The following is a 25,704-nucleotide window of genomic DNA, read 5'->3' on the forward strand; positions in this document are numbered from 1 at the left end:
GGCGGTGAAGCCGGGCACCCCCCTGCAGCACCCGGAGCCGCCCGTGACTTGCTTGCAGCGGGATTTTTTGTTTTCTAGATGCAGTTAAGCGTCGCTGTGGAAAGTTGGTGTTTCTCCCTGTTCTTTATTTATCGCCGATAAACATAAGGAAAATGGCCAGAAGGAAGGGCTGCGTACCGTGGGGTGGTGGAACAGTCTGGTAAAGGAGCGTTGTGGCACGGGATGGGATTTGGCAGTTGAGTGGACCGACCACGCTGGCAGAACTTCAGTCCAGCACATCACATGAGATGGGAGAGGAAACCTGACCTTGGATTTATAAAAAGAAACTGGGATAAAAGGGGACTGATGGAGTGCCAGAAGTTGCTGTCCAGAGAGGCTTGGGAGGAAGTGGGAATTAAAGGTAGATTGGGTAGTTGAAGAACGGCTGTGTTGCTAAGTGGTTCCATTGTCGGTGAAAGTAAAAAGATTCTGAGCGTTACTCAGATGTGCAATTTTTTACTCTTCTTTTTTAAGATCTTCTCGGGGTCCTCGGGACAAGCTGGGCTGCATGCAGGTCTTCCTCGGCTTCTCCTGGAGTCGGGCATACTTGATTTCATTTACTGATTCCTGAGTGGCTGTGCTAAAGTCTTTGTTCTCCTGATTATCATATTTGTAGCTACAGGAAATCGGAAGGGAATGCAGACAGTTCACTGGAGGGAAGTCAATTAGCATACCGTTCAGTTATTATTTAACGTGGTGAAGGAGGCTTGACAAACCCTTTGTAGCTGTGCTGTCATGGTGAAGAGTGTCAGCGTTTCGAGCATAGACGGTCTGAAATGAAAACAGTGTGTTTTGCTGAAGTGCATCGTAGCTGGTCCTTCCCACTTGACTTTCAGGAAATTTAGGATAGTTTGAAGTGACTACGAGGAGTGTAATCGTGTTGTGTAACGATAGTGGGGCTGAGCAGCACGGCTGCTTGGAGGCATCTGAGTTTCCTGAGGTGACTTTACACAATTTGTGAGGCAAGTGTAGCAATTCTTGTCCAGAGTTAGATGCTCGACTGTATTGGATTACAGTAAGGTTGAAGATACAAAATAATTCTAACAGCTACCTGATGCAGTCAGCGTTTGACTTTGCTCTTTATTTTACACTGCCTCAATCTGCAGTGTCATACAGCCTCCAGCTTACCCCACTGTGCTGCTCTCTCTGTCTTCTGGCCAGTGGGATCTGGTGTCCAGAGCTCTCGGTGCTGGAGACACAAAGGTTTGTTCACATGGCAGTTTCCCAATTTCTGGCCTGAGGTGGTTGAAGAAATCAAAGTAAACTCCTTCTAGAGGCACGCTGACTTGTGGCAGGCTCCTTCCAGCCTAGGTTAAGCTTTAAAGCTGTTTTTATGTCAAGGTTGTGTCTGTGTTGTGGTTTGCAACAACTTTCAGTGGTTTGAAAATCTCATTTCATTTAAACTGGTACAATTCCAGGCTTTAGCAGTAGGAAAAGCTGCTTCCAGTTTTAAAGGCAGGAGTTGAAGTGGCATCTCCCTGTGCTCATTTCCAGGGGGCTGTGAGGAAGGCAGCAGGTGAAGCTCTGGAAACTTTTTGGGTGTGGGGGTGTTGGAGGCTCTCACTTGAGCAGTGTTTGGTCACTGTTAGTGGTTGGCCTTGTCTTTGATCTCCCCAGGAAGATCGGGTGGTGTGTGGCACTGTTCAGTGACACGTTAAGGAGCATTAATTGCTTTGTAAACGATGCTGCGTGGGCTGGGGATGGATTTCCTCAAGCACGTGTGTGTCCTTTTTTGTAAGTGAGCCCTAGAAACAGTGGAGCAAGGGATTCTAGTTTTGTTTTATTTGCAGTTGGCCTCCTGAGCACATCACACACGCTTTCAACCACGGTATTTATTGAAGGTCTTTAGCACAGAGCTGATGCTGCATCCTGTGTTCTCACCTGCTGCAGGAGCTGGTCACAGAGTGGACTTTTCTAACGTGCATTTAGGGTAAAGTTGTTATCAGGTCACACCCTAACTACACACGTGCACCCCAGGGTGGATTCCTTTCATGGATGCTGCTCTTGATGTCAGTCAGAAGGCCTAGAAGCAATTTAAATTATGCTTCTATCAATTATTGAAATCAGCAAGCAGGAAACCTTGATTTATTTTTTTTTTTTAATCACTTTCTAATTATTTCTTAGGTTAAATCTCATTTGTTGGTGTTTATTTAAACTTTGAGAGCAGTCTGCTTGTCTGATCTCATTGCTGCCTGCCCTTTTTAGATAACGAGAGGTGTTATTAATATGAATAAATCTCAATTTCCATTTAAAAAGAAGTAATCAATAATAAAACACACCAGTAGCACAAAAAAATTTGTAGTATTCTCCAAGAGGAAAACCAAGAAATGTTTCCCAGCTATGTTAAACATTTCATTATATAGTTTGACATAGCTGTTTCAAGCACTTCAGAAGTAGCAGAACTTAGCTCTTGCATTTCTTCATTTCCTGCTATGAATTTTCCTTCCTTTTTCAACCTCTAATTAGTTCCTGAATTGAACAATTTTGTCAATGAACAAGAAGAAATAAGAAGAATTCTGTTTACACTTACAGAGGAGGCTGCTTTTTTCCTTTCTGGGTGTTTACCCCTCAGCTCTTCAATTCATGGATTTAATTTTCTATCAAGTCTTAGCAGCCAGTGGAGATTGCTAAAGCAGGACATCTTTGGTTAGGCACTGAAGTTTCAAATAAAGAGTTTCAATAATACTTTGTGTCTTTTTTAGTTTTTAAGTCATTTACTTTTTCCTTGTGCTGCTTGAGGTTGCACATTTTCTCTGTGTTGCACTTGGAAGCTGCCACTTTTGGACATGGAAGAAGCTCCAGAATGTTTTTGGAAGAGCAGAGGTTGGCTGCAAAGATGTCTTTTGTTACATATGCCCTTAAAAACCAGAACAGGGAGAATTTGGTTAAAGATGAATCTCAAATGGAGCAAAAAATACATTTCTTAATTGGCCTGTGTGGGAAAAATCTTGTTCTGTGTTGTTTCCTAAACAGTGAGGCACCACAGAGTGATGTCTTTTTGGGCAGGAGGGAGAACAGGGGAATCGACAGGATTAATTCAAAGAGTGAGAACAGACTTCAAAGGCCCCTTCAGCAGCCAAATGCCAGGACTCTGCTATTTTCATCTTTTCAGATGAAGTAAAAATCCCTTGCTATTTGCTGCTTCTGCAGAAGTGGGGAAGGAGAGTGTGCAGATCAAGAGATCCCACATCTTGTGTTATCTCTGAAATCACTTATTTTACTGCTTGTGATGTCAGTGCCTCTCAATATTGCTATTCTGGTGTTATTTTTAAATAACAGGAGTATTTTTTTGTGTACACCAGCTGTTTCAGCAAGGAAACGTTCCAGAAAATTTCACTAATGCCTTACTATTAAGAAGCAGATGGAACCCTTCTCAGTGGCAGCATCTCTGTGTTATATTTTAAGAGAAATAAAAAAGAACCATTTGGCTTTAAGTCCCGTGCTGCTGTAGCTACAGGTTGAAGCATGCCTGCATTGTATCTGGTGAAAGCACAAGCTGCTCATTAACAACGGGTATTTTTAAAGACTTTTGGAGGAAATGCTTTGGGAAGAACAGGATCCAGGACTGGTCGTCTTTTCTTCATTGTGAATGGAGTCTAAATTGAGACCAGAAAACAGAACTTTCACACAGGGTCTGGTGAGAGCCCTGGCTCTGCTGCTCCACGAGCGAGCCAAGCCACTAGGGCCACCAAAAGCTGAGGCTCTGGAGCCCCACAACGGCCTCGCTGGGGGAAAGTCATTGGAATGCAAAGTAACCTCTTTCTTCTTGCTGCTTCTGGGTCGGTTTTAAATCGAGCTATGAGGTAATAGGGCAGTTCTCAGATTTTTTTTTTTGATCACACAGTGTTCCTGGGCCATCCTTTGTGCGTTGGCTTCAAGATAAAAATAATAATAATAGCTAAAAAGACTTGGAGTGCTTCACTGGTGGGACATCAAGGGAGCCCAGTGTCATGTGATGATCATACTTGGCTTGGAATATAGCCTCAGAATCTCTGTTCTGGTGGCTCAGCCTGACTCTGTACGTTCCCTTCTGCTACATCAAAGGGGTTGTGATTGAAAGCAAATAGAGTTCTCCCTGTCTGCTGCTAACACGTTACCACAGCTCCAGTAGGGTACAGGCCAGCTCAGAAACACTTCTCTTGCCTGGCCTTCCCCCCTCCCTCTCAGCTGTGCTGGTAGCTAGTTTTCTCCAAGATGAAGAGCATAAACCTTGGCAAGGCCTAACTTTCATCTTTAAAAGTGTCTTTTTTGTAGAGGCAGCTTTTGTAAACAATTTTACAAGTAATTTCATGGTCTCTTGTACTTTCCTAAGAATGAAAATTGTTAAATTTGCACTTCATTTACTGGAAGCTCTGTAAGCAGTTGTGAAACTGAAGAATTGAGTTGGTTTTGTTCTGCTGCACCTCGGGGAGAATGATGACTAGGGAATGAGAAGGGAGTTTGCTGAGAAGGACCCAACAGCAGTGGCTGCTGTCTCTCCTCTGCAGAACACTTCTCTGCAATCTCTTCCATCTCAGATTGATTTATTGCCTGACTGGAGGCTGTAGCTCTGGTTCCTACCTTTCTCTCCTCACTCTCTGTGTCCCACCCTCCTCTTATTTTAAACTCATCATCAGTTCCTTGACTTGGTTCATTTTGGCACCCTTCAGACAAGCTGCTGAAGCATGGAGGTGGGTACAGGCAGTTGGGGGTGAGTATCCAGGTGAGACTGCTGCCAAAGAACCTCATCTTTCCATGGATGATCTCTCCAAATATCTATTAAAATATCAGTGTTAAGATGCTGTCTCTAACATCCAGCAGTTGGGAAGCAGGTACTGGGTGTCTTTAGCTCTTTTTCAGTCCAATTGAGTGACTGCACAGGCTAGTAGGGGAGCTTCCAAATTTTGTGCATATTCATGTCAGAATTTGTGCCTGGGTGGCTTTGTGGTGCAGTGGATGATGCACAGTAACTCTTTGTTCTCAGAAATTCCCCCTTAACTTGTGAAATTCAGAGTGATACAGTTACCTACTGGGTAGACTATTTTAAAGATGCTTCAACTGGTTGGAATGTTGTTGTCATTTGTGTTGACTTGGGTGGTTACATCCTCTCGTGGAAATAACATATATTGATGTGACGTGTAGAATTAACTACTTATGTTTGAAAACCTTGAGAGTTTTCACATCTGTAGGGTTTTTGCCTGCTTCATTTTATGACTAGGACTTGTTAATTAAAACAGTAAGTGTACACACATGCAGCTGCTGACATCCAGAGCCATTTGGTCTGGGTAAAAGGCCAAAACACGCCCTTCATTTTTTTCTTTTCTTTAATCCTTATGAAAAAAGGCAGTTTACAAGCCAGCATTCCTTCTGGAGAAAGCCCACCTGGATGAGCTGTGTAAGTATTGAGTGGTCAACAGACTGGTTTTGACAGGCAGAAATGGGTTATTGGTTTTGGAGTCTTTCCCTGGGAGCTCCTCCTTATCAGCCCTTTGCCTCTGAAGCTGGCAGCTGCTGGTTCAGTCGTTCCAGATGTTCTCTGCCCCAGCCCTGCTGTGAGAGGTGTGGGCCAGATAGCTCCTGGGCTTATCTGAAACCTAATTCTGGTGGAGGGACAGGAGTCCTGGTCGTGGTGCTCTTCAGTGAGAGTAAAACTGTCACTCTGAAGTCCCAAGAAAACTGTAGTAACAGTAATATGACCCGTGGTATTTTGAAGCCAGAGCAGCAGTGCAGGACGTGGTGATTTATTGGTGTTATTCTAAGAAACAGCCTTAAAACCCCAACAGGATTTTCTGTATTTTTTCCTCTGCTGTTATAGTACCGTAGGTGCAATCCAAACACTTGAAATGACTTGGAACTTCTTCCAGTTTACCTCTTAATTCTTTTTCAAGACTCCTGCTTTATTTTTGCCCAGATACTTTTCCTCTTTGAGCTTGCTGCCATGAATTTCCCCCCTCCAGTTCCTAGGCAGCACGTTGTTGGTTAAGTTGTGGCAATAACCCTTGTCTGAGGAGGAGTGTGGTGTTGAGGAACGGTGCTGCTCCTGTGAGGACGTGCTGGTCTGGTCAGGAGAGGGTTTTCCTGCAGCTTGCTGCTGGTGGAGGTGTATTCCTGTCCTCACTGTGGTGCTCAGAGCCAGCTGTAGCCTCGCTGACCACAGGCTGTACTCAGCACTACTATGTGCTAACGTGGTAACGTGCCCTGAATAGCAAGAGGGTGGGAGAAGCTCTTCTCTAAGCCTTGGCGTGTGTGTCGAGACCATCCTGCATTAGCACTTTGACCAAATAGGTGTTTTTTGTCCTAGTGTCATGGAGGCCCTGTTTCTGCTGCTTAAATGAGATAAATTTTTGCATGGCTTTGCTAACAGCACTGTCTCTTTTCTCCTCCCCCTGAGCTCCCTTTGCTGGAGCAGTGTGTGCTCTTCTCAGTGTTCAGAGGGGGCTTGGTGTGGTCGAATCAAGATCTCAGTTTTGTCACCTATAAAAGCATTAAGTGCAGTAACAAGACGTTAGAACTGGGAGAACGTTTCACTCTGAATAAAGCATAAAAAGGTCTTTATTATGCTGGACACAGAGCAGCACCAGCTACAATATCCTGCCTGGTCATAGGGCAGAAAGGAGAGTGGCTAGCACAGCTCAACTTGAACTCCTGAATACAGAGACTCTTATTAAATGGAAACTTTTCAAACAAAGGCAGATTGTACAGGCAAAAATCACTGAAGTCGGCCATCTTCTCCACCAGCCTCCCTGCAGCCTGCCACAGGACCTGTTATTTCCTTGCAGTCTGCATTCTGATAAATAATGCTAAAGCATTCTGTGAGTTTAAATGTCAGGAGGTTTGTGCTTCAGTCGTTATGCAAAATACATGAGTTTGGAGCTTAATATATTGCTAGAAAGCACGAACAAAAGTGCCCAGGCTGTTGCAGTAGCCAGTAGCTATAGATTGTCTTCTGGCAGCAGGATGCTGGCTGGGCCAAACCCCCTGTATTTAACATCTTGTCTGCTGTTTCTTATTAAGTCTGCCAGCTTGATAGTCCAGCCCACACACGCCAGCCTGAGGACAGTCTTTTCCTGGAAGGTTCACAGCTCATTTTCTACTAATGTTGTAGCCCAGCTCCTAATGCTGTAGCCCTTTTTGTCTTTGCTGTGATGCTTCTGTGGAGCCTCTTTCTAGGAATCCTGTTCCTTACAGCTAGCTACTCTTGTTTTATTTATGAGGGGGGGTGGGGGTTGTTTAAATCCACCATAGCATGAAAGAATCCCTCAATCTCAGTCTGTTAACTGGGTGTTAATTCTCTGCCTTACTTTGGTTGCCTGGTTTTTGGTTTGCAGAGCATCATCATTTCTGGGGGGCAGGAGGAGAAAAGAACCCCCGATGTGACTACAATAGATGAGGTTGGTTTTAAGGTCAGAACGGTGTATTGGGGACTCCCAGATTTATCCTGGGGACAAACCCTTTTGCCCTTTTCCCATGGAGTTCCAAGCTCTGCGTGGGGTGATCCAGGCAGCCTTAGATGTCTCGGCATGTTTCCTGTCTCCAGAGGAAAGTGGGTAGGCTCTTGTAGGTTTGTTTGGATTTTTTGTTTGCCTCTTGCTTTGAAGGTTGCTTACCATGAGGGCTACAATCTCCTACTGTTAGGGAGCCCCTGCTGCAGACTTCAAACTTTGCTTATTTTTCTAACCTTTCTCTTCACTTGGTCGATGGGGTGTGAGAGCCACTTCAGGGCTGCCAAAGAGGCTTGTGTTGCTCATTTCCCTGCTTTGAAATGACATCATTGTCTTTCAAATCCTGGAAAACAGAACTCGGTCGTGTGATGTGATACCTGCAAATCAGTCTTTTTCAAAAAGACTGCACAACTTGGCTCCAAAATCTGCCCCCTGAATCTGGAGTAGGCCTAGAGTCCCCGCAGCCTTCTGAAACACAGTTGTCTGGCAAGAATAAAAAGGAAATTTAAGCCTTCCTTTGTGCTTTGGCTCGACTTTTAAAAAGTGAAATGGTCAGGTTTTGTATATTTTTATTGACTGTTTTGATTAAAATATCTTCTTTACAATATATTCAAATGAATGGGTTTATGTAATAAAGATGATAATGAGCACAAATTTAGGTATCAAGGCCATTCGAGGTGGTCCTCTAAAAAACCTGTACTCTGTTTTCTAAAATGCAGATGTGGTGGAAAATGTTTGGTCTGATTGAGCAATTGAATAACATTTTTGTTGTTTTATGTTGTAAAATGAATGTATAGTTGCCCTTTTCCATCTCAGCTTTTTGGTGTAAATGAGCCTTATGCTCTGTCAGGTTTGTTCCAAAATGTGGAAGGTAAATTCCGACCTCATTGTGACAGAAATACAAACTATTCACATCTCTCTTCTGCATCCTGCTCAGCTGGTATCTTCACTTCCCCAGGTGTCTTACACTCACCCCTCCAGCTATCAGGGGAGGAGGTTTCTGCAGGGGAAAGTGTTTCTTATCTCAGAAACAGCATTTGGACCGTTTTGCCCAAATATTACTGGTGTCCAGAGAGGTGTTTTTTCAGCAGATTCCACTCTGCTGGCTTTGGGGCAGTTTGTAAAGTTCAATGAAATATGCCTTGTGAGAAGATCAGGTTTTGACCATCTGGGGAACCTCAACATGCACAAGTCTGTGGGACATCTTGACATGCATCCCAGACTCCTGATGGAACTGCCAGGGCACTCTCCCTGATATCTGAAAAGTCCTGGCAGTCAAGTGAAGTCCCTGGTGACTGGAAAAAGGGAGGCATTGCATTGAAAAAGGGTAGAAAACAGGACCTTAGGAACTACTGACCTGTCAGCCTCACCTCTGTGCCTGGGGAGATCCTGGAACAGATCCTCCTAAAAGCTCTAGTGAGGGCAGGGAGGTGTTGGAGTCACCCAGCATGGCTTCACTAAGGACAAGCCCTGCACGACCAACCTAGTGGGCTCTGATGGAGTGACCATGTAAGTGGGCAAGGGAAGAGCTGTTGATGTCATCTGTTGGGATTTCTTGGACACCACCCCACACAACACCTTTTCTCTAAATTGGAGAGCTATGGATTTGATGGGTGGACTGTTTGGTGGATGAGGAATGGGTTGGATGGTTGCATCCAGAGGGTAGTGGTCAATGTCTCAATGGCCTGATGGAGATGGGTGACAAGTGGTGTCCCTCAGGGGTCTGTACTTGGACTGGTGCTGGTTAGTGTTTTAGTATTCCTTAATGACATGGACAGTGGGATTGGGGCACCCTCAGCAAGTTTGCAGGTGACACCAAGCTAAGTGGTGGGGTTGACAGGCCTCAGGAATGGGATCCATCCAGGGGGGATATGGACCTGTTGGAGCAGGGCCAGAGGAGGCCACAGAAATGATCCGAGGGCTGGAACCCCTCTGCTGGGAGGCCAGGCTGGGAGAGTTGGGCTTGTTCAGCCTGGAGAGGAGAAGGCTCCAAGGAGACCTTCTGGTGGCCTTGCAGGACTTCAAGGGGCCTGTCAGAAAGCTGGGGACAGACTTCTGAGCAGGGCCTGTTGGGACAGGACAAGGGGGGATGGTTTGAAACTGCAAGAGGGAGATTGAGACTAGAGAGAAGGAAGAAATTGTTGCTGCTGAGGGTGGTGAGCCCCTGGCCCAGGCTGCCCAGAGAGGTGGTCGCTGCCCCATCCCTGGCACCATCCCAGGGGAGGTTGGCCGGGGCTCTGAGCACCCTGCTCTAGCTGGGGATGTCCCTGCTCAGGGCAGGGGGTTGGACTGGATGAGCTTGAAAGGTCCCTTCCCACCCAAATCCTGTGGTTTGGATTGTAATGACCTTTTCACTGGCTCCGTGTGGATGTGTTGGGACACTATTTTAGCTGTGTGGGGGTTTCACACACACCAGTGTCTCACCCTCCCTTTGAACTGGGCTCCTTTGTCTTGGGAGAGCTCGTTGGTAGCAATATCCTGTTCAAAGCTGTTTTAAAAGAATGACCTTGCAGGACACGTTTCCTGCTCTCTCTTGATGGGATTTCCTTTTTATTAAACAGGAAATAGTCTGATTACATAAAAGTGTGAGAATGACAGGTTTTTCCTTCCCAGCCAGGGTTGTTCATGTTAATTCTATTCAGAAAATGCTCAACTGCCAGAACAGCTGAAGTCAATTTACTTTGCCTAAAATTGTTGTTTACACCTAAAAGTTCCTAGTAGTGTGTTGCTGCAGCATTGTGGTGGTCTGAGCAGCCCCACAGCCTTTCCTGTGGCAGCCTTTGTACAGGGATTTTTCTTAGCAGCTCCTTTTTCTCACAAGTGGAAGGTGGCAGGAGTTCAATGGCATGAGGTGTGCTGTGCTGAGATTCAAAGAGCTGCTTCTGCAGCTTTTTTAATCTCCTTTTTTTCCCTTTGAGCTGGAACTCTGAATTGAAATTGGAAATGAGAGAGGGGATGCTTCCTTACCTGGTGAGAAAACGTACACTTGAAATGGCTGTTACTTTTAGCTTTGTCCTCAGAATCACCTGCTGGCCTCAGGATAGGAACTGCAGCCCAAGCTCTTCTCTGTGCCATACTGGTAACGAGTCAGGATGAAGTTCAGAGTGTCTCACAAGGTGATAAGAAAAGGTGCTGTGATAAAATGGAATCATTAAGGTTGGAAAAGACCTCACAGATCATCCAGTCCAGCTGTCCACCCAACACTCCCACTAAACCATGTCCCAAAGCACCATGGCTACACATTTTTTTGAACCCCTCCAGGGATGGTGACTCCAGCACCTCACCAAGATGACACAGGCCAGCAGAGTGTGTGTGTGCTGAGCCTGCAGGAGCCAAACTCCAGCACACCAGAGGTGGCCACTGGCCATGGCTTTGCAGTCCCAGCCCAGGGCACCCAGCTGCTGTCCTGAGGACGAATGAAGTTTACATTCCCTGCTCAGACATGGCTTACTGATCACGTTGATGTTTGTGGGGAAGGAAGGTCAAACACCACAGGACATTCCTGCAAAGTAAATGCTGTGTCACTGCAGCCTGAGCCAGGAGATGGTCAGGTAGTGGCCTCTCCATAAAGAAATGGCAGAATTCAGGGGGCTCGTTCAGCTTAGTTTCTAGAATTCATTTGCCTTAATTCAGTAGATCAGGGAGTGCTCAGGGATTTAAATAGGGTTGTTTGATAAATGATGCTTAGAATCATAGAATGGTTTGGGTTGGAAGGGACCTTAGGCATGCTAGTCCAGAGACAGGGGCACCTCCCAGTAGACCAGGTTGCTCAAAACCCCATCCAACACCTCTGGTGATGGAGCAGTCACAGCTTCCCTGAGCAGCCTGTTCCAGTGTCTCACCCCCTTCAGAGTGAAGAACTTCTTCCTAATTACTAATCTAAATCTCCCCTCTTCCAGCTGAAGCCACTAACCCAAGCCCTTGTAAAAAGTCCCTCCCCAGCTTTATTACAGCCCCCTTCAGATACTGCAAGGCCACCAGAAGGTCTCCCTGAAGCCTTCTCATCTCAAAGCTGAACAAGCCCAACTCTCAGCCTGGCCTCACAGCAGAGGGGTTCCAGCCCACTGACCATCTTCATGGCCCTTCTCTGGCCCTGTTCCAGCAGGTCCACATCATTCATTGCTGGGGGCTCCAGAGCTGGACACGGTATTCCAGGTGGGGTCTCACCAGAGCAGAGTTGAAGGGGGAGATTCTTCCTACATTGGAGGATTGAGGTGTGGGTTCTGAGTGCAGCAGGAAGAGGAGGGCTGGAGACATTATTACTGGTGGGATCCACAGTTGCTGATGAAAGGAGTGCTGACACTTGAGAACACCAAGTTTAGTTCCAGGCTTAGGAAAGGTTAGACCAGCAGTTGCCAGAGTATTCGTTGTGATCCCTCTTTGGTTTCTACCTTAAGCTTTGCTGCTTGTGGTTTCAAAGCTGTGGTTTGGACCCCCACAACTGACACTTGTCCCCTCACCCTGGTGTGTTCTAGCCTGTTGGCCCCAGTCTTTGCCCCATGCTGAGCCAGTGTGGTCTGGTAGGCTCTGGAAAACAGAAAAAAATCTCTTTGCAGGGTGGTCAGTTGGCAGATGAGAATTTTGAAAACATAAAAGAACCAGGAAACCCTGGAAATCTTCGCCTTGTTTTTGTTTCAGAAGTTTAATTTTGCATTCTGTAGGTAGGTTTCCTCTTGATAATTAGTGCGAATCTTTTCATATCCTACTGGTAAATCAACATTTACACAGCAGAGCCTGGGATTTTAGTGTCTTTAACTTGGAAATGTCTGATTGAAGCTGTTACAGTTGGCCTGTAACCTAATTGGACTGGTATGTTGGAAAGTTTCTGGAGCAAGTCGCTTTGGCTCTGAGCTTTGTGCCAGTGGAATGATGAAGTATAGCATGATGACTGTAATGAACAAGCTTTGTTTAGAGAGCTGCAAAACAGTATTAGGTTTGTTTTTAGTTTCCATCTCTGCTCATGGATGTATTGCAAGTAGATTTAATAAGCAAAGAGTCTCGATATTCTTTGGGAAAATTTTGAGCCCGTTGAGACTGTTAGTTGGCTTTTTGTTTCTGAAAGATGACCAAACAAAACCTGGACTTGCACAGAGCAGAATTACACTGGAATAAAATGTGTTTCAAGAAGAACTGCCACAAAGCACACCTCTGAAAAATCATTCCCATGAAGATGGTCAAACCACTTTCCTGATTCAAAAAAGTTTGTCCTTCTCTGCAGCCTTTTCCTGGGGTTTCTAAATGATCTAGTGCAGGCTCTTATTTGGCTTATATTTCATGGAACCACCTCATCAAAAACAAAAGTGACCACATGCTGGCTCCAGAGCTGAGCTCTGTGGTGCCTGCTGCAAAAAGGAGAGGCAGAAAGGGAAGCTGAAAATCTCTGTTAAAACAATTTCACATAAATATTTCAGTGGGCTGTTACCTGACTTGTGTGTGCCACTGGTGTAACTGTGGCAGACAAGGCCGAAGGTACCAATAAAGTTAAATCAAGCTACTTCTGGAAGGAGCAAAGGTGCTGAGCAGCTTCTGTGCCATCTTATGTTGTTGCAGGATGTGTATCCCAAGCTGTCGAGACTACGTAGTGGCTTTGAGTACAGAGTGAACTCTTACACTGTGAGCATTTGTGATGCTGTATCACATAGCAAATCGTTCTGCTATACAGAGGCAGAATTTATTCCACGACACGCTGGAGCAGCTAGAAGGTAATGTTTGAAATAATTTGGAGTGTTGGAGTGCCTCAGTGTCACTGATAATGTAGTTTGTACAGCTGGCTGAACAGGGCAAGGGAGGTTATCTTGGAAAAAGTGGAGTCTTTCTGAGGACTGGCGTTGGAGCTGTCATGGTCGGAGGTGTGAGAGATGCAGAGACAGCTTCTCCTCTTCAGCTGGGCTGGGGAAAGGAGTGTGGCCTGGAGTCCCACATCAGCAGCTCTCTCCTCTCCTCTCCTCTCTGCAGGTGCTGCTGGTGAGCAGTAGTCGTCATCCTGACCGATGGATCGTCCCTGGGGGTGGCATGGAGCCCGAGGAGGAGCCCAGCGTGGCCGCCGCGCGAGAGGTCTGCGAGGAGGTGAGTGCTGGACACGAGTGGGAGCTCCTGGAGCTTCTCTGCCAGTCAGCCAGGGCTCTGCCAGTTTGGCTGTACCACTCCTGCTTGTTTTCCTCCAGGGGAAGCGGAATATAGGGTCACTGGTGACACCTGCATCACACGTGGGAGGCAGGCCAGAGTCCTAAATAAAGATAGCTTAGGAATGTAATTAACGCTCCCGGGCAGAGTGAACTTTCTCTGCCTGATACCTTTAACTGAAAATAGATAAAATTACACTATAGTCATTTTGACTATCACATACAATGATAGTTTCCATTTTGTTTTCTCTGCATGAAGAACAGTTTCTTAAGAGAACTTCAAAAAACAGCTGTGCTTTTGTGGAGCTTTCTAATACTTGGGTAGAAGGGAGAAATAAGACCTTATGAACCCCTAGAGACACTCCAAAGACAGGGGCCTCTGTATGCTTTGGTCTAGCACATATTTTGAGTTTTATGTGAATAAGAGAAATTGATCATAATAGTTATAAGCAGTTACAAGTTATTATAAGCAGTTATAAGTTATTCCTAGTGTGTTCCTGTTTTTGTTTTTTTCAACTTGAAGCTGTTTCAGAAAGGAGATCAAACATAGTTTGATGATCTGTCTGGAGAAGGCATATTTTTCTCTTAAAACTGGAAGAAAATGTTATTCTTCATAAGGAATTTAAAGACAGCAAATGACAGTTGACTACATTATGTGTAAAACATGTCTTCAGAATTCTCTTCTGAATATCATCAAATTGTAAAGCTGCTTGGATTCCGAAACGATTAAATGATTATATATGGATGACCAAGTAGGTTCACAGTTATATAAGGCAGGATTTAAAATGCTTTCAAGAGGGTTATAAATGTTTGTGCTGTGGAACAGAATTCAAGAACTAATTCATGAGACTTGGGAGGAAACTTCTCCAGTAGCTGTTTTATTTAATTGTCTGGTATGTGAAGGTTTTTCTCTGAAGTACTTGGAAGTGCTGCTCTCTTAACAAAATGCTGAACATTTGGGCCTTTGGACTAATCTTATGTGGCAGTTCATGAGCTGTGTGTTTCTCTTTGGGTGATTTTATAATCTAGAAGTTTATCAGAAAGAAATGAAAGATTATGCAGTCAAAGGTAATTTTTTGCGTGTGTCTTTAAGTCCCTCTAGTACTGGGAACTGCTGCTTGCAAATTTTGTTCCCAGCTTGTAACACAGCTCCTGCTTTTTTAGTAGCTCGGCAATCTTTCAAACACATTACAAGCCAAAGTGAGTTTAAGCAGAACAATAGAAATATTTCTAGCTGCAGCCTCCTGCTTTACAACCCAATCATTATTAATAACGAAGTGATTTGATCTAGAAGTCAAGGGTTCATTCAGGAGGTGCACGCCTTCGCCTTTCAAATCCTTAAAATAAATCCATATGGACCCTCCCTCCCTCGGGCAGCCCAGCACCTCGGAGGAGTCGCTCTCTTTCCATGACAGCTCGGTGGCTGAAAGGAAACCTTGGCATGGGCTCAGTCTGCTGTGAAGAAACTGGTTTGGGCTGGCTGAGATAATCCCCTTTCGCTCAGCTGGTGTTCCCTCGCTCACGTGGACCGGTGCCGAATGAGAGTGTAATTCAAACCGTGGCAGCCTGGCAGGGTTGAGTCATTCCCAGCACAGCACCTATCTGCTCCACAAACAGTAAACAGGAGGAGCTCCAAAAGCAGCAGGATTACCCCCAACACCTCCACCACACCCAGCAGTGTTGTGCTGCAAAAGCAGGCTGGGAGTCCAGAACGGAGCTCTCGGGTGTTTGCTGAGAGCCCTCTGCTGAAGAGCAGCCTGGGGTGTGTGTGACACCCCTCGAGTGCCCCCAGGGCTGCTGATGAGGCTGGGTGACACGGGTGGAGACCCCAGGCCAGCTGCTGGCTGTGCAGGGCTTTCCTCAAATAGGTGTGTGTCCCAGTGCACTGCTTGTGATCTGCACACCAAATGATAGCACACATCAAGTGTCCAGAGCTCAGCGAGCTGTTTACTGGCCAGTGCTGCTGGGGAAGGTGGGTGCAGTTGTTCTGGTAGAGCTCTGAAGGATTTGTGTGCCCCATTTCCCAGCTTGTGCTGTTGATTATTTCAGAGGAGGTGTTTTCAAACACTGCTGGGCAAGGGGTGTGTGTGCTAGCTGGTAATCCCTGCCTGTCCTGCCACGTGGATCGTGGCTTTTACAGGTGGGTTGTAGCTGAGGCTGGTTTCAAGTAGGTTTGATGTCTTTGCTTCTCTCCTGGGACAGGCGTGTCTCTGTCCCTCACAAAGGAACCAGGTTAGCTGAGCAGGTAGAGTCTGCTGCTTGTGTGGGGAGAGGGACAATCCAGTTTCCTCTGTGTCAAGGAACACAGTCATTTTTATCCTAAAAGCAGGTGGTTTGCATGCTGGTCAAAGCTGTGGAAGGTTTGTGGGCTTTCTTTCACTGACTTTGGTATGCCTTTTCCATGTTAATAAGAGACAGTTGGAAGAGCTGTAAGGACTCATTACCCTTTCAGTTCCATGTGGCCTTTGAAGATGACAATAGGCTGGTTTTTCTCAATTCATTCTGGTTTGCATAGTACACATTTTCTTTTTTAAATACGCTTCCCTAAATTAAGATTTTTAACTTCTGCATTCACTGCTTTAATTTTACTGCGTTGGTGTTTAAGTTTATCCATGTTACTACTGGAATAAATGTCATATAAAGAAATTTGACTTTTCCCTCTTCCTGATTTTCAAACTTTTAGAAGACTGTTCTGAAAATGAGATGTTGATTCTGAGTGAAACCTGTGATCTCTCTGTCCCAGTTTGTGTTAGAAGCCCTTGTCCTAGTTTATCTATATTAATCTGTACCAGCAGAAGTATTAAAGTAGACAGGTACCAACACTTGTCATGCTTGCTGTTGTCTGCATAAAATTTGAAGTGACTTGAGTTCTTGGACATTGTTTTTAGGCAAAGTGGCAGGAGACAAGCATGCTGGCTCTGAAGGAGAGCAGCCTTTTCAGAATAAATCTACTTATTTCTGAGAGGTTGGTGAAGAATGGTATAGTCAGTCTTACACAGCTGTGAACTCCAGGTACCTTCTCAGGTTCACCTTCTAGAGAGATGATGTGTCCTTTAACAACAGCCCTTAACACCAATGTAGTGTATTTTTTGCATCTTCATTCTTATATTTTTTTTTTTGCTGTTGCATTCTCTGCCCAAAATTGATTTTGTGTTAGGAATAACTTTTTTTTGTGTGTGAGCAACCAGTGAGGAACATGCTTTAGAAATAGCTGCCTTAAATGAAACTTATTGTAGAGTGACTTTGAAAAAAGCCTCCACGCTCATCTGTTAAACCCAAAGGCATTTCATTTTTCACTTACAGCATCTGTCCCATCCTGACCTTTAAATACTTGGTAAATGTCAAGTTCTATAAAATTATGGGATTGTTAGTCTTGCTTTCTCCATGGGAATCACAAGCCAGATGAATTGTGCTTGATCAATGATCAAACAGGCAATTGATGCCAATATCAAACCCAGTCCATCGTGATAGTGCTTTGATGTGGATGCTAGACCTTTTTTTTTCCTCTCTTCTTTCTTAAACATGTTTTATAAATAATCTGTTTCATGTATTTTGTCAGTGATTTAGAATATGAATATTGATACCTCTCAGTGCTAAAATAGGAATACTTTTTTTATGAAGTATCACTAGGACAGTGGGTGAATGAGTGATTTGAAGGCCTTTAACTCTTCCTAGATTTAGTAATATTCAGTGCAAGTGGTCAACCAAGTTCACTGTTGTTACCCTGGGTACTCAAACCTCATAAAAATGAGTGCAGTATCTTAAAGTTCTTTGCTTTGCCATTGTATTTAATTTCAGTTTAACAAATGTGAATGCAGATATTTGTTGTAACGCAGTGAAGAATTAGATGAGGAGTATAACCCTCCCTGTGACACAGCAGAGACAGCAAGAAAATTTGCCTGGCAGGTCTATAATTGGCATCTTTAGAACTTGTCCAAGCTAGCAGGGTGTGATTTACTGCCTTCAGTACTGCAATGGTTAGAGCAGAGCTGAGTGTTTTACCACAGCCCTCTTGCCCAGCAGTAATCTGTAGTAGATGCAGGCTTTGAGCCTAATAGAGCAAAGTAAAATAGCTGAAATTCCAACCCACATTTTCCTTAGCTCAGATGGAAGGAAATAAAAGCTGTCCCTATGAACAGATGGTGTTGCTGCAGGCTGCTTTTTGCATCTGACCCGAACTTATTTTCAGCTTTGAAACCTGAACCTGCTGTTCTTGGATGTCTCCAGTAATTTTTCTTTATTAAAACAAGTTGTTCCAAGAGCAGCAGAACTAGTAAAGCTTCATTTCCTCCAGATTTTTTGCTGCTTGTCCTGGAGGCCCAGCCCAGCCCTCTGGGTGTGCAGCAGGGGTTTGAAGTCCTGAGCTGTTGTGGAGCTGGTGGCTGTTGCTCTGGCATGGGTGCACTTCCCAGATCTGTTCCTCCAGCGAGGACAACCTGAGACACTGGAAACTCCTTTGGATCTGCAGAGCAGTGGAAAAGAAGCTCATTCAGCAAGCTGTCTGTCCTTTTATATCTGAGTGTGCCTCTTCTTGGGGAGTGCTGTCGTTGGATTGATCTGCTTTATTTCCAGATGGAACAGTTGGTGCTGGTGCTCTCCTACCCCTAGCTGATAGCTGAATAGTCTCCTCCTAGGGCACGTGTGTATTTTGAGGATGGCAGCACAGGCTCCTTGTGCAGCACTTCCAGTGCATGGTGGGGGAACATGTACCCAAATAAATCGTGCTGGCTCTGCCAGACATTTACTGTTGTGGCCCACGAGGGTGGAGGATTCTCAGTCTATTTACTACCGAGGAGAAAATTCCTGAGTCATCTGGTGCAAATTAGGATTTAGAACCAGCTTCAACCCTGCATGAGCCCGTGGCTATGCTTTGGATTTTCCAAGAAGATGCTCATTGTCCTGCAGTGAGGATGGGTTGGGAAGGTGCTGAGGGTTTGGCCTGTAGGAAGCAGGAGGGATGGAGCTTGCTCGAGGGGGAGTCTGGCAGTTTTGCTGCTTGTTATTTGGCTTGCTTTGTTAGTGATAGCAGCTATAGATATTTTCTTGCATGTCTCAGGCAACGTTTATCTAAAAACTTGTGTGAAACTGGGAGTTGGAATTCCATGTTTGTTCCACTAAACAAAGTACATCACTCTGCAGAGACGTTTGTGTGTGAATTAAGTGTTTTATCAAAAATAGATATTTAAAAATCCAGTGGGTCTGTGTTAGAAGTCCTATATGTTGTCTTTAAAATGCACTATACCAGTAAAACAGGATGAGAGCACTGTTGATCTCCAGGCTGTAGTGGCTGATGTGCTTTGCAGTCTTTGGCAAGGACTCTTTATAAATTCAAGCCATTAATTTATGTCACCATTTGCTGCTGTGTGCTGTAAATTCCTATGTGAAGGAAACCTTAGGACTTTTTTTCAGTCTGAATTATGATAATTCAACGTGATTTTCCTACAGCTCGTGTTTGTCTTGGCATTGCTTTTTATGCTTTTTTGGGTGAAGAAGATGAGGCAGAACAGAGAAGGATGATCTCAGTTTGCAGGCAGAGCGTTATTTCCATCGCCTCTCTACTTAACCAGAACAGAAGGAAGAGCCTCTCACCTGCCTCTGTTACTGCAAGCACAGTTTTAGAGCTGGGGATAAATGGGGAGGCTGCTTGTGCAGTATTCAGGCTGAGTTTCCAGGCTGGCTAGTTGCCTGGAGATAAATTTGTTTCTAGTTAGGCTTGAGAGTTCACAAAACCATCACAGCAGCCTCTGTGGCTTCTGATTCAGCGCCTGGTCAGGTGAGGAAGGAGAGCAGAAATTCAACAGCCTCCTCCAGGAACAAGTGAAGAAAATTGGCTTAAGACAGTTACTTACCTGAAACATTTGATTACACTTCACCTTTTAATAGGTTTATTTCTGTGTGTTGTGAAGGTGGAAGCCTCGTGTTCCTCACTGGGTTGTTGCTGGCTCACTGATATGGCTGCTTACCTAAAAAAAATAAAATTAACCCTCCCAAACCAAACCCAAACCCACCATTTGAGGCTGCTGATGTGTTTCTTTGAATGAAATTCATTTGAAATATTTTCCTTACGCCTCACTCCTGCGAGAGATGAGTCCAGGTTAGCAGCAGCAGCTTTGCAGATGAGGTAAAATCACTCCTCCCCAAAGGTCAGAAGCAGTTATCTGTCCTGGCCACGCTGGGGTGTGCATGCAGGCGTGCGTTGACCTTCATGGAATTGCTGTTTGACTCCAGAAATAGCCTTGTGGTTAACAGGCACTGGTCCACCTGTGGGCTGAGCAGAATGTCAGAAATATTGATGAGACAATAAATTTTGCATCCAAAACCAACATAAAAGCTTCAGTTGAAAGGCTCCTTCCTAGAAGTAGAGGTCAGGGAGCATGTTACAGAAAGAATCATGGGTTTCTATGAATGCTTGTAGGGGGAGGAGCTACAAATCCTGTTCTCTTGGGGCAGTTCTGTCATTAGAAGCAATAGTGAGGTTGCTCTGGCTATATTGTTTGATATCCACATATGTTCATTTAGTAGGCTTAGGAAGTAAAATCTTTTCATTAATAAAAGTTCTTCCTTTCTACAAGCCTATGACTGTACAGCAAATGGTTGGTAACTGAACAAATGGGAAAGGATGTATCTGAGCTGCTCAAGACAGAGGATATGCCTTATTAAATATTTAATTGCCCTCACCCAAACATCTTTTTTTTTAAAAAAAGCCTGATATAATCAGATCTATATCTCTAAACTGCAAAGAGCAGAGACACTGTGATCCTCAACTGTTCAGGATGTGTTCCAGCTGCCAGACAGCAGCTGAATTGACCTTCCAAGGGCAGCTGGGCTGTGTGTCAGGTTGTGTGTGGTGTTTCAGACCAGTTAAGTCATGGAGCTAATTCTCATCTTGTCTGTAGCTCTTGAGTTCCAACCATTTACAGCCATAAAAAGGAAGGAAATGTAAAATATTTGGGGAGAAAAGGAGGGGTCTGGGGGCAGAGGAGCAGGATAGCGTTTGGCACGTGTGAATGATGCAACACCAGAGAGCAGAGGAGAGAAACAGCACTTTGAGGTGGTGTCTGGGCCACAGCAGTGAATAGATGTATAAAAAGTGACAGCAAATGAGATAAAGTGGGTAGATCCTTGGTAATATTCAAAGAAAAGACAAGATGGTTGCTTAGATCTTCTCTTGATTTGTCTGTGCTTGATTCAAATGTTGTCTTTCAATGTGCATCTGCATTTTGTGCTCTGTCAAACACAGTCCTGCTCTGGAGCCCACATCACAGCACTGGGAGTATTTCATGGTTGTATTTGTTTGCTTCAAATGTTTGCAGAACGCCCCTGAATACTTGGTACCTGTCATGTTGCTTTGATGGTGTAAATGGATGTCTTAAAGAGACTTCAAAATTATAGTTTTAGAAAATAACTTTAAAGCGATAAAACTGCTGAACTTGAAGCAGATTTTATCCACGTTTGGACTATAATAACCTTTAGAGGAAATTCTGGTCATTCAGCATATATTGATAGGCAATTAGTACCTCTTCAATTTTTTTTTCCCTCCAGATTGAAAATTCAAAATTGTTTGAACATAGAAAAAGAAGAAAAAAAATTCTTGGCAGTGCCTGCATGGTTAGAGCTCGTGATATTATTCTGTCATTTTTCTTGTGACCGTGTTGTTTTCAGCTTAACAGAATTTTGCAGCATTTGCTTCCTGTTCTAAAGGAGCTGCTCCTGCACAACACGTAAGGAAATGTGTACTGACCTGTTGTTAAACCATGTTTTCTTTTTTTCTCTTTGAATTTTTCATAGGCTGGAGTGAAAGGGACGTTAGGAAGATTAGTGGGAATATTTGAGGTAAGTTTCAGACATGGAGGCTGTGAAATTTTGATGTAAAAAATTGTCTTGGAGTAAAATTACTTCCTAGTTTGTCGTGAAGTAAAAGTAGATAAATTGTTTGAAAGAAAAATTAAACCTCCCCATTTCAATAAAAATACCTGCTCATCCTTTTGGTGATACTGGCCACCTGTGATTTCCACTTCAGTGGAAATCATGAGTGATAAGCCAGTGTGAAGTGAATATTGTCAGTGCCTTCCCACCTTTCTTGCTGCCAGAACAGGCCACTCACCAGGCAGGGAGCAGCAGCTCTCCTTTGGCACCTGCCATCACCCCTTGCCAAGCTGGCTTCCCCAGCGTGGTGAAGGCTCATGGTCAGCAGGTACTGGACACAGCTCTCCTTACAGCTGTTTTTTCACTATTTCAGAGTTGTGTGAAGTAGATAAACATCTTCCCTGGGTGGTTTTTTTCCAGCTGAGGAGCTGATTTATAAGCCTCTTCATCCTCCAAACACTGCCTTAAGGACTGGGGGCTAGACTTGGCTGCAATCCCTATGAGTACCTTCAGACCTCTCCTTTAAAACACACCAATTTTTAATAGCTAAAAACAAACTGTGTGAGAGAAACTGCACACGAAGCACCACAGCATCCTAGTGAGGCAGCTCACAACTTCAGTCACCATGTGCCCACCTGCCTCTTGTCCTTGGGTAGCTTTGTCATCACTGTTCCCTTTGCCTTGCAGAACCGGGACAGGAAACACAGGACTTATGTTTACGTACTCATCGTCACAGAAGTGTTGGAAGACTGGGAGGACTCTGTTAATATTGGTAAGCTCTTTGTGCTTGTCTAGCATTAACTGGTTTGATGCAAAGAAAACACAACACCTTAGCATCCCTTTGGACCTGGAATCCTTGTCAGTGAGAATGGTGGAGAAAAATGGCAAGGGTGTGGCCTTTGGTTGCTTGGGGAAAAAAAAAAGTCTGGTCAAGTTGATGCCTCTGTGGCTCAAGAGAAGTAAATTGAGCTGTACAGCTGCCTCTGTTGTGTTTTGTATTTAATTCTTGCACTTGGAGATGCTAAGCAAAGAGCATGAAGAGCTGCCTGTGCTAAGACTAGCAGGAGATATCTGTGGGCAATGTGGATGAATCGTTGCCCGTTCTCTTTTGAAATCTTTGTGCTTAAATCAGATTCCCAGATGAAAGTGAACATGTGTTCTGCAGGAGGTTTGTCAGTAGCACTGTACCTGTAACTTGACTTCCCTCAGGCTCTTGACAGAGGAGTTTTTATGGAAAGAGTAGTTGCAGGGGGTGTAAGGTGTCTCCTCAGCCTCCTTTAGCCTGAAGAAAAGGAGGCTCAGGGAAGACCTCCTCATTCTCAACAACTCCCTGACAGGAGGCTGGAGCCAGGTGGGGGTGGGGCTCTGCTCCCAAGGACCAAGTAGTAGGACAAGAGGAAATGGCCTCAGTTTTAGGTGGATATTAGGAAAAACTTCTTCACTAAAAGGGTTGTCAAACATTGGAACAAGCTGCTGAGGGCAGTGGTGGAGTCCCCGTCCCTGGAGGTATTTAAAAGATGTGTAAATGTGGTGTTGAGGGACAGGGTTTAGTGGTGGACTTGGCAGAGTTAGGTTGGACTTGATGAACTTAAAGGTCTTTTCCAGCTGTAACAATCCTATGATTCTAAATGAGTGCTGTCCACCCAAAATAGAGGTTCACTTGCAGACTGATGGAAATTGGGTGGTGGTAGTTGTGGGTTGTCTTAAAATGAGTGTCTGACTTGAGCAGGAGTTGCAAAAATAGCAAAATAAATGTGATGGGCTGGTTTGGTTTTGAATTTTGAAATGCAAGACGGGTTTGTTTGGACAGTGGATGTACTGCCCTAAGTGGGTCCCTGTCCTGGGGTTAGAGGAGCTGTCAGGGTGGTGCTGGGAGCAAGTGGCCCTTGGGATTAGAGAATCCCAAGAGAAAATTTCCCAGTGGCTTCTGAACTGGCACTGGGCTGCGCAGTGCAGTCACTGAAAGCTTATCAGCAGGAGTGTTTAAACACAGAAAGGATAACAGCACTTTGTTGCATCTACTGATTTTCCTTTTTACCCCCAGGAAGGAAAAGGGAATGGTTTAAGATAGAAGATGCCATAAAAGTTCTGCAGTATCATAAACCAGTGCAGGCCTCCTATTTTGAAACCTTGAGGCAAGGTTGTTTGGCAAACAACGGCACTCCTGTCATGACCACGACGTACTCTGAGAGCTCCATGTCTGACATCAGATGACTGAAGACGTCCCTCTGAGAGAAATTTTGAGAAAATAGACTGAAACATGGATTTCCCTTCCCCCCCTCCCCTTTTTCACACGCCTCCTCTACCCAACAAGGCATGGGCAGCAGCCTGTGGCAGAGCGAGTGTTAAGGAGTGCTGAAATTTAGTGCAAGGTGGGATTTTTATTTTATTTTTGTTTTTGTTTTGTTTTGTTTTTGGCTTTTTTTGGATCTGTATTTTGTAAAATACATTTTGTGCATGAAGTGCCCCTTTCCCCTGACACTGCTTCCATGGCCTGGCGAGCGAGGCTGCCAGTTTGGCCTCTGCCTTGTGTTCTGAAGTGTCCCGTTCGTGTCATCCCAGCCATAGCCACTTTCTTTTCTTTTTTTTTTCTTTTTTTTTTTTTAATTAAAAGACTTCAAATGTGAGATCAGCTCTTTAAGTCTTAGTCTGTACTGTATGGTGCTGTTCAGACCTGTGGGGTGGTCGCTTTCAGCACACATGTATAAACTGTTTTTTTTAGATGGAGGATCTAACATTTTCATTTTGCAGGAATTTTTTTTTTTGTGTGTGTGTTAATCCTGGTCTGCTTCTGGAAAGAAGAGTTCATTATTAATCTGTTTGCCTTTTGTTCTTTTTTTTTTTAAAAAACAAATACACATTCTGTGACAGTGCTAGTGGCTGGGCCAGTTTACTCCCCGTTCAGTATCTCCCCGTTTAGTGCAGTGACACTTGAAGTTGAGGGCAGAGTTTTGCTCACCTGCAGACATCCCTGCTGCTCCGTTGCTTCTCCTACAGCTTCTGCCAATGTTTCTGCATCTACATGGAAACGAAAGGAAAAAAAAGGAGTTGGTCTTTTAACACTTGGCCAAAACCAGCCTCACAGAAAAGGCTACGACAGCGACTGAATTTCATCGCCCGTGGTAGGGATCAGGGGTTCAGAGCGGGGTGACAAACTGGAGTGCTGTTCTGCTGATCCTGCTGCGTCCTGCTGGCGCCTCTTCTTGTCCACATGCCTTACACCACGCTGAACTGGAGCCCTGTGATTTGTGCTAAAGCCTCAGATTGTGCTCGCTGAGCGTCGCCGCGCGAACCCTGGGTTCCGCCACTGCGTGCGGCCCTGAAAAGAAGCCCTGGGGGGAAAATTCAGGTGTTCAATCTCTTACCCTGTGGTTCTGCAGCACTTACAATTGCACCATGGAGCGTGCTCCAACTGCTTAAACTCTCCCTCTGTGAAAGGTACCGCTGACTCCCGAGCAGGATTGCTGGTTGGAGGAGCTCACCGTTCCATAGGATAGTTCCCCCCATGCATTGGCACGCTTCACATCATTATTTTTTGTTGTTGTTGTTTTTATTGATGTAAGTTTCATGCTGTCTTGATTTGCCAACAGTGTTGTCTAGTTGGGAAATAAAATGGGAAGGGTTGGGGCTGGGGGGTGGGTTGGGACAGGTACAAGTTTTGGGAGGGGCATTAATTAATCCCTGGCTTGGGACAAGAAGTAGTTGCTGAATTCAGTAACTTCTCCTTTGTCAGAGCATAGCCAAGATGTGAAATTAAATCTGCAGTGCTCTTTTTTTTTTTCCCTTTTTTTTTTTTTTTCCTCCTCTTTATTTAACAAGAAATATCCTAATAAATACTCACTGTTCCAGAGTTTTCTCTCTTCCCGAGAAGCGCTTACAATCCAAAAATCCGATAGAAATATCCATGGAGCCCGGGACAAGGGGGAATGGTATCCTTGCTGCTTTGGCAAGAAGCTCTTCGTTTTAAGATCCCATTCTGTTCCTTTGCTTGTTCTCCTCGCTCTCCTCAGCGTGGAGCAGCAAGGCCAAAAGCAGTGCCAGTGATCCTGACGTGAAAAACCCCGTGTAAAGGAAGAGCCCAGAGGCGTTATTCAAGAAGTGGCTTGAAACCCAGCGTCTGGAATCGAGCCTAAATGACACCAGTTCAGCTCACTTCAACTTAGAGACGAATGTACAACACTTTCTTACTCTCTGCTGATCGGCCTGAACCAAACTCTCACAAAAAGGGCTTGAATATTGTTATCTGGAAGTGTACA

General features: G+C 44.7%; 1 protein-coding gene across 1 annotated transcript in view; it reads left to right on the plus strand.

Annotated features, from left to right (window-relative positions):
- Positions 1-23,831, plus strand: part of NUDT3 (nudix (nucleoside diphosphate linked moiety X)-type motif 3) — a 24,059-nt gene extending 228 nt beyond the window's left edge. Inside the window, exons 2-5 of the mRNA XM_008935307.1 lie at positions 13,416-13,526; positions 21,371-21,415; positions 22,136-22,220; positions 23,493-23,831. Of these exons, the coding sequence (XP_008933555.1) occupies positions 13,416-13,526; positions 21,371-21,415; positions 22,136-22,220; positions 23,493-23,662 (411 nt within the window). The 3' untranslated portion in view covers positions 23,663-23,831. The remainder of the gene's footprint in view (positions 1-13,415; positions 13,527-21,370; positions 21,416-22,135; positions 22,221-23,492) is intronic.
- The last annotated feature ends 1,873 nt before the right edge of the window (positions 23,832-25,704 follow it).

This window comes from Merops nubicus, unplaced genomic scaffold (assembly GCF_000691845.1).
Source record: "Merops nubicus isolate BGI_N331 unplaced genomic scaffold, ASM69184v1 scaffold13752, whole genome shotgun sequence".
Lineage (NCBI taxonomy): Eukaryota > Metazoa > Chordata > Aves > Coraciiformes > Meropidae > Merops > Merops nubicus.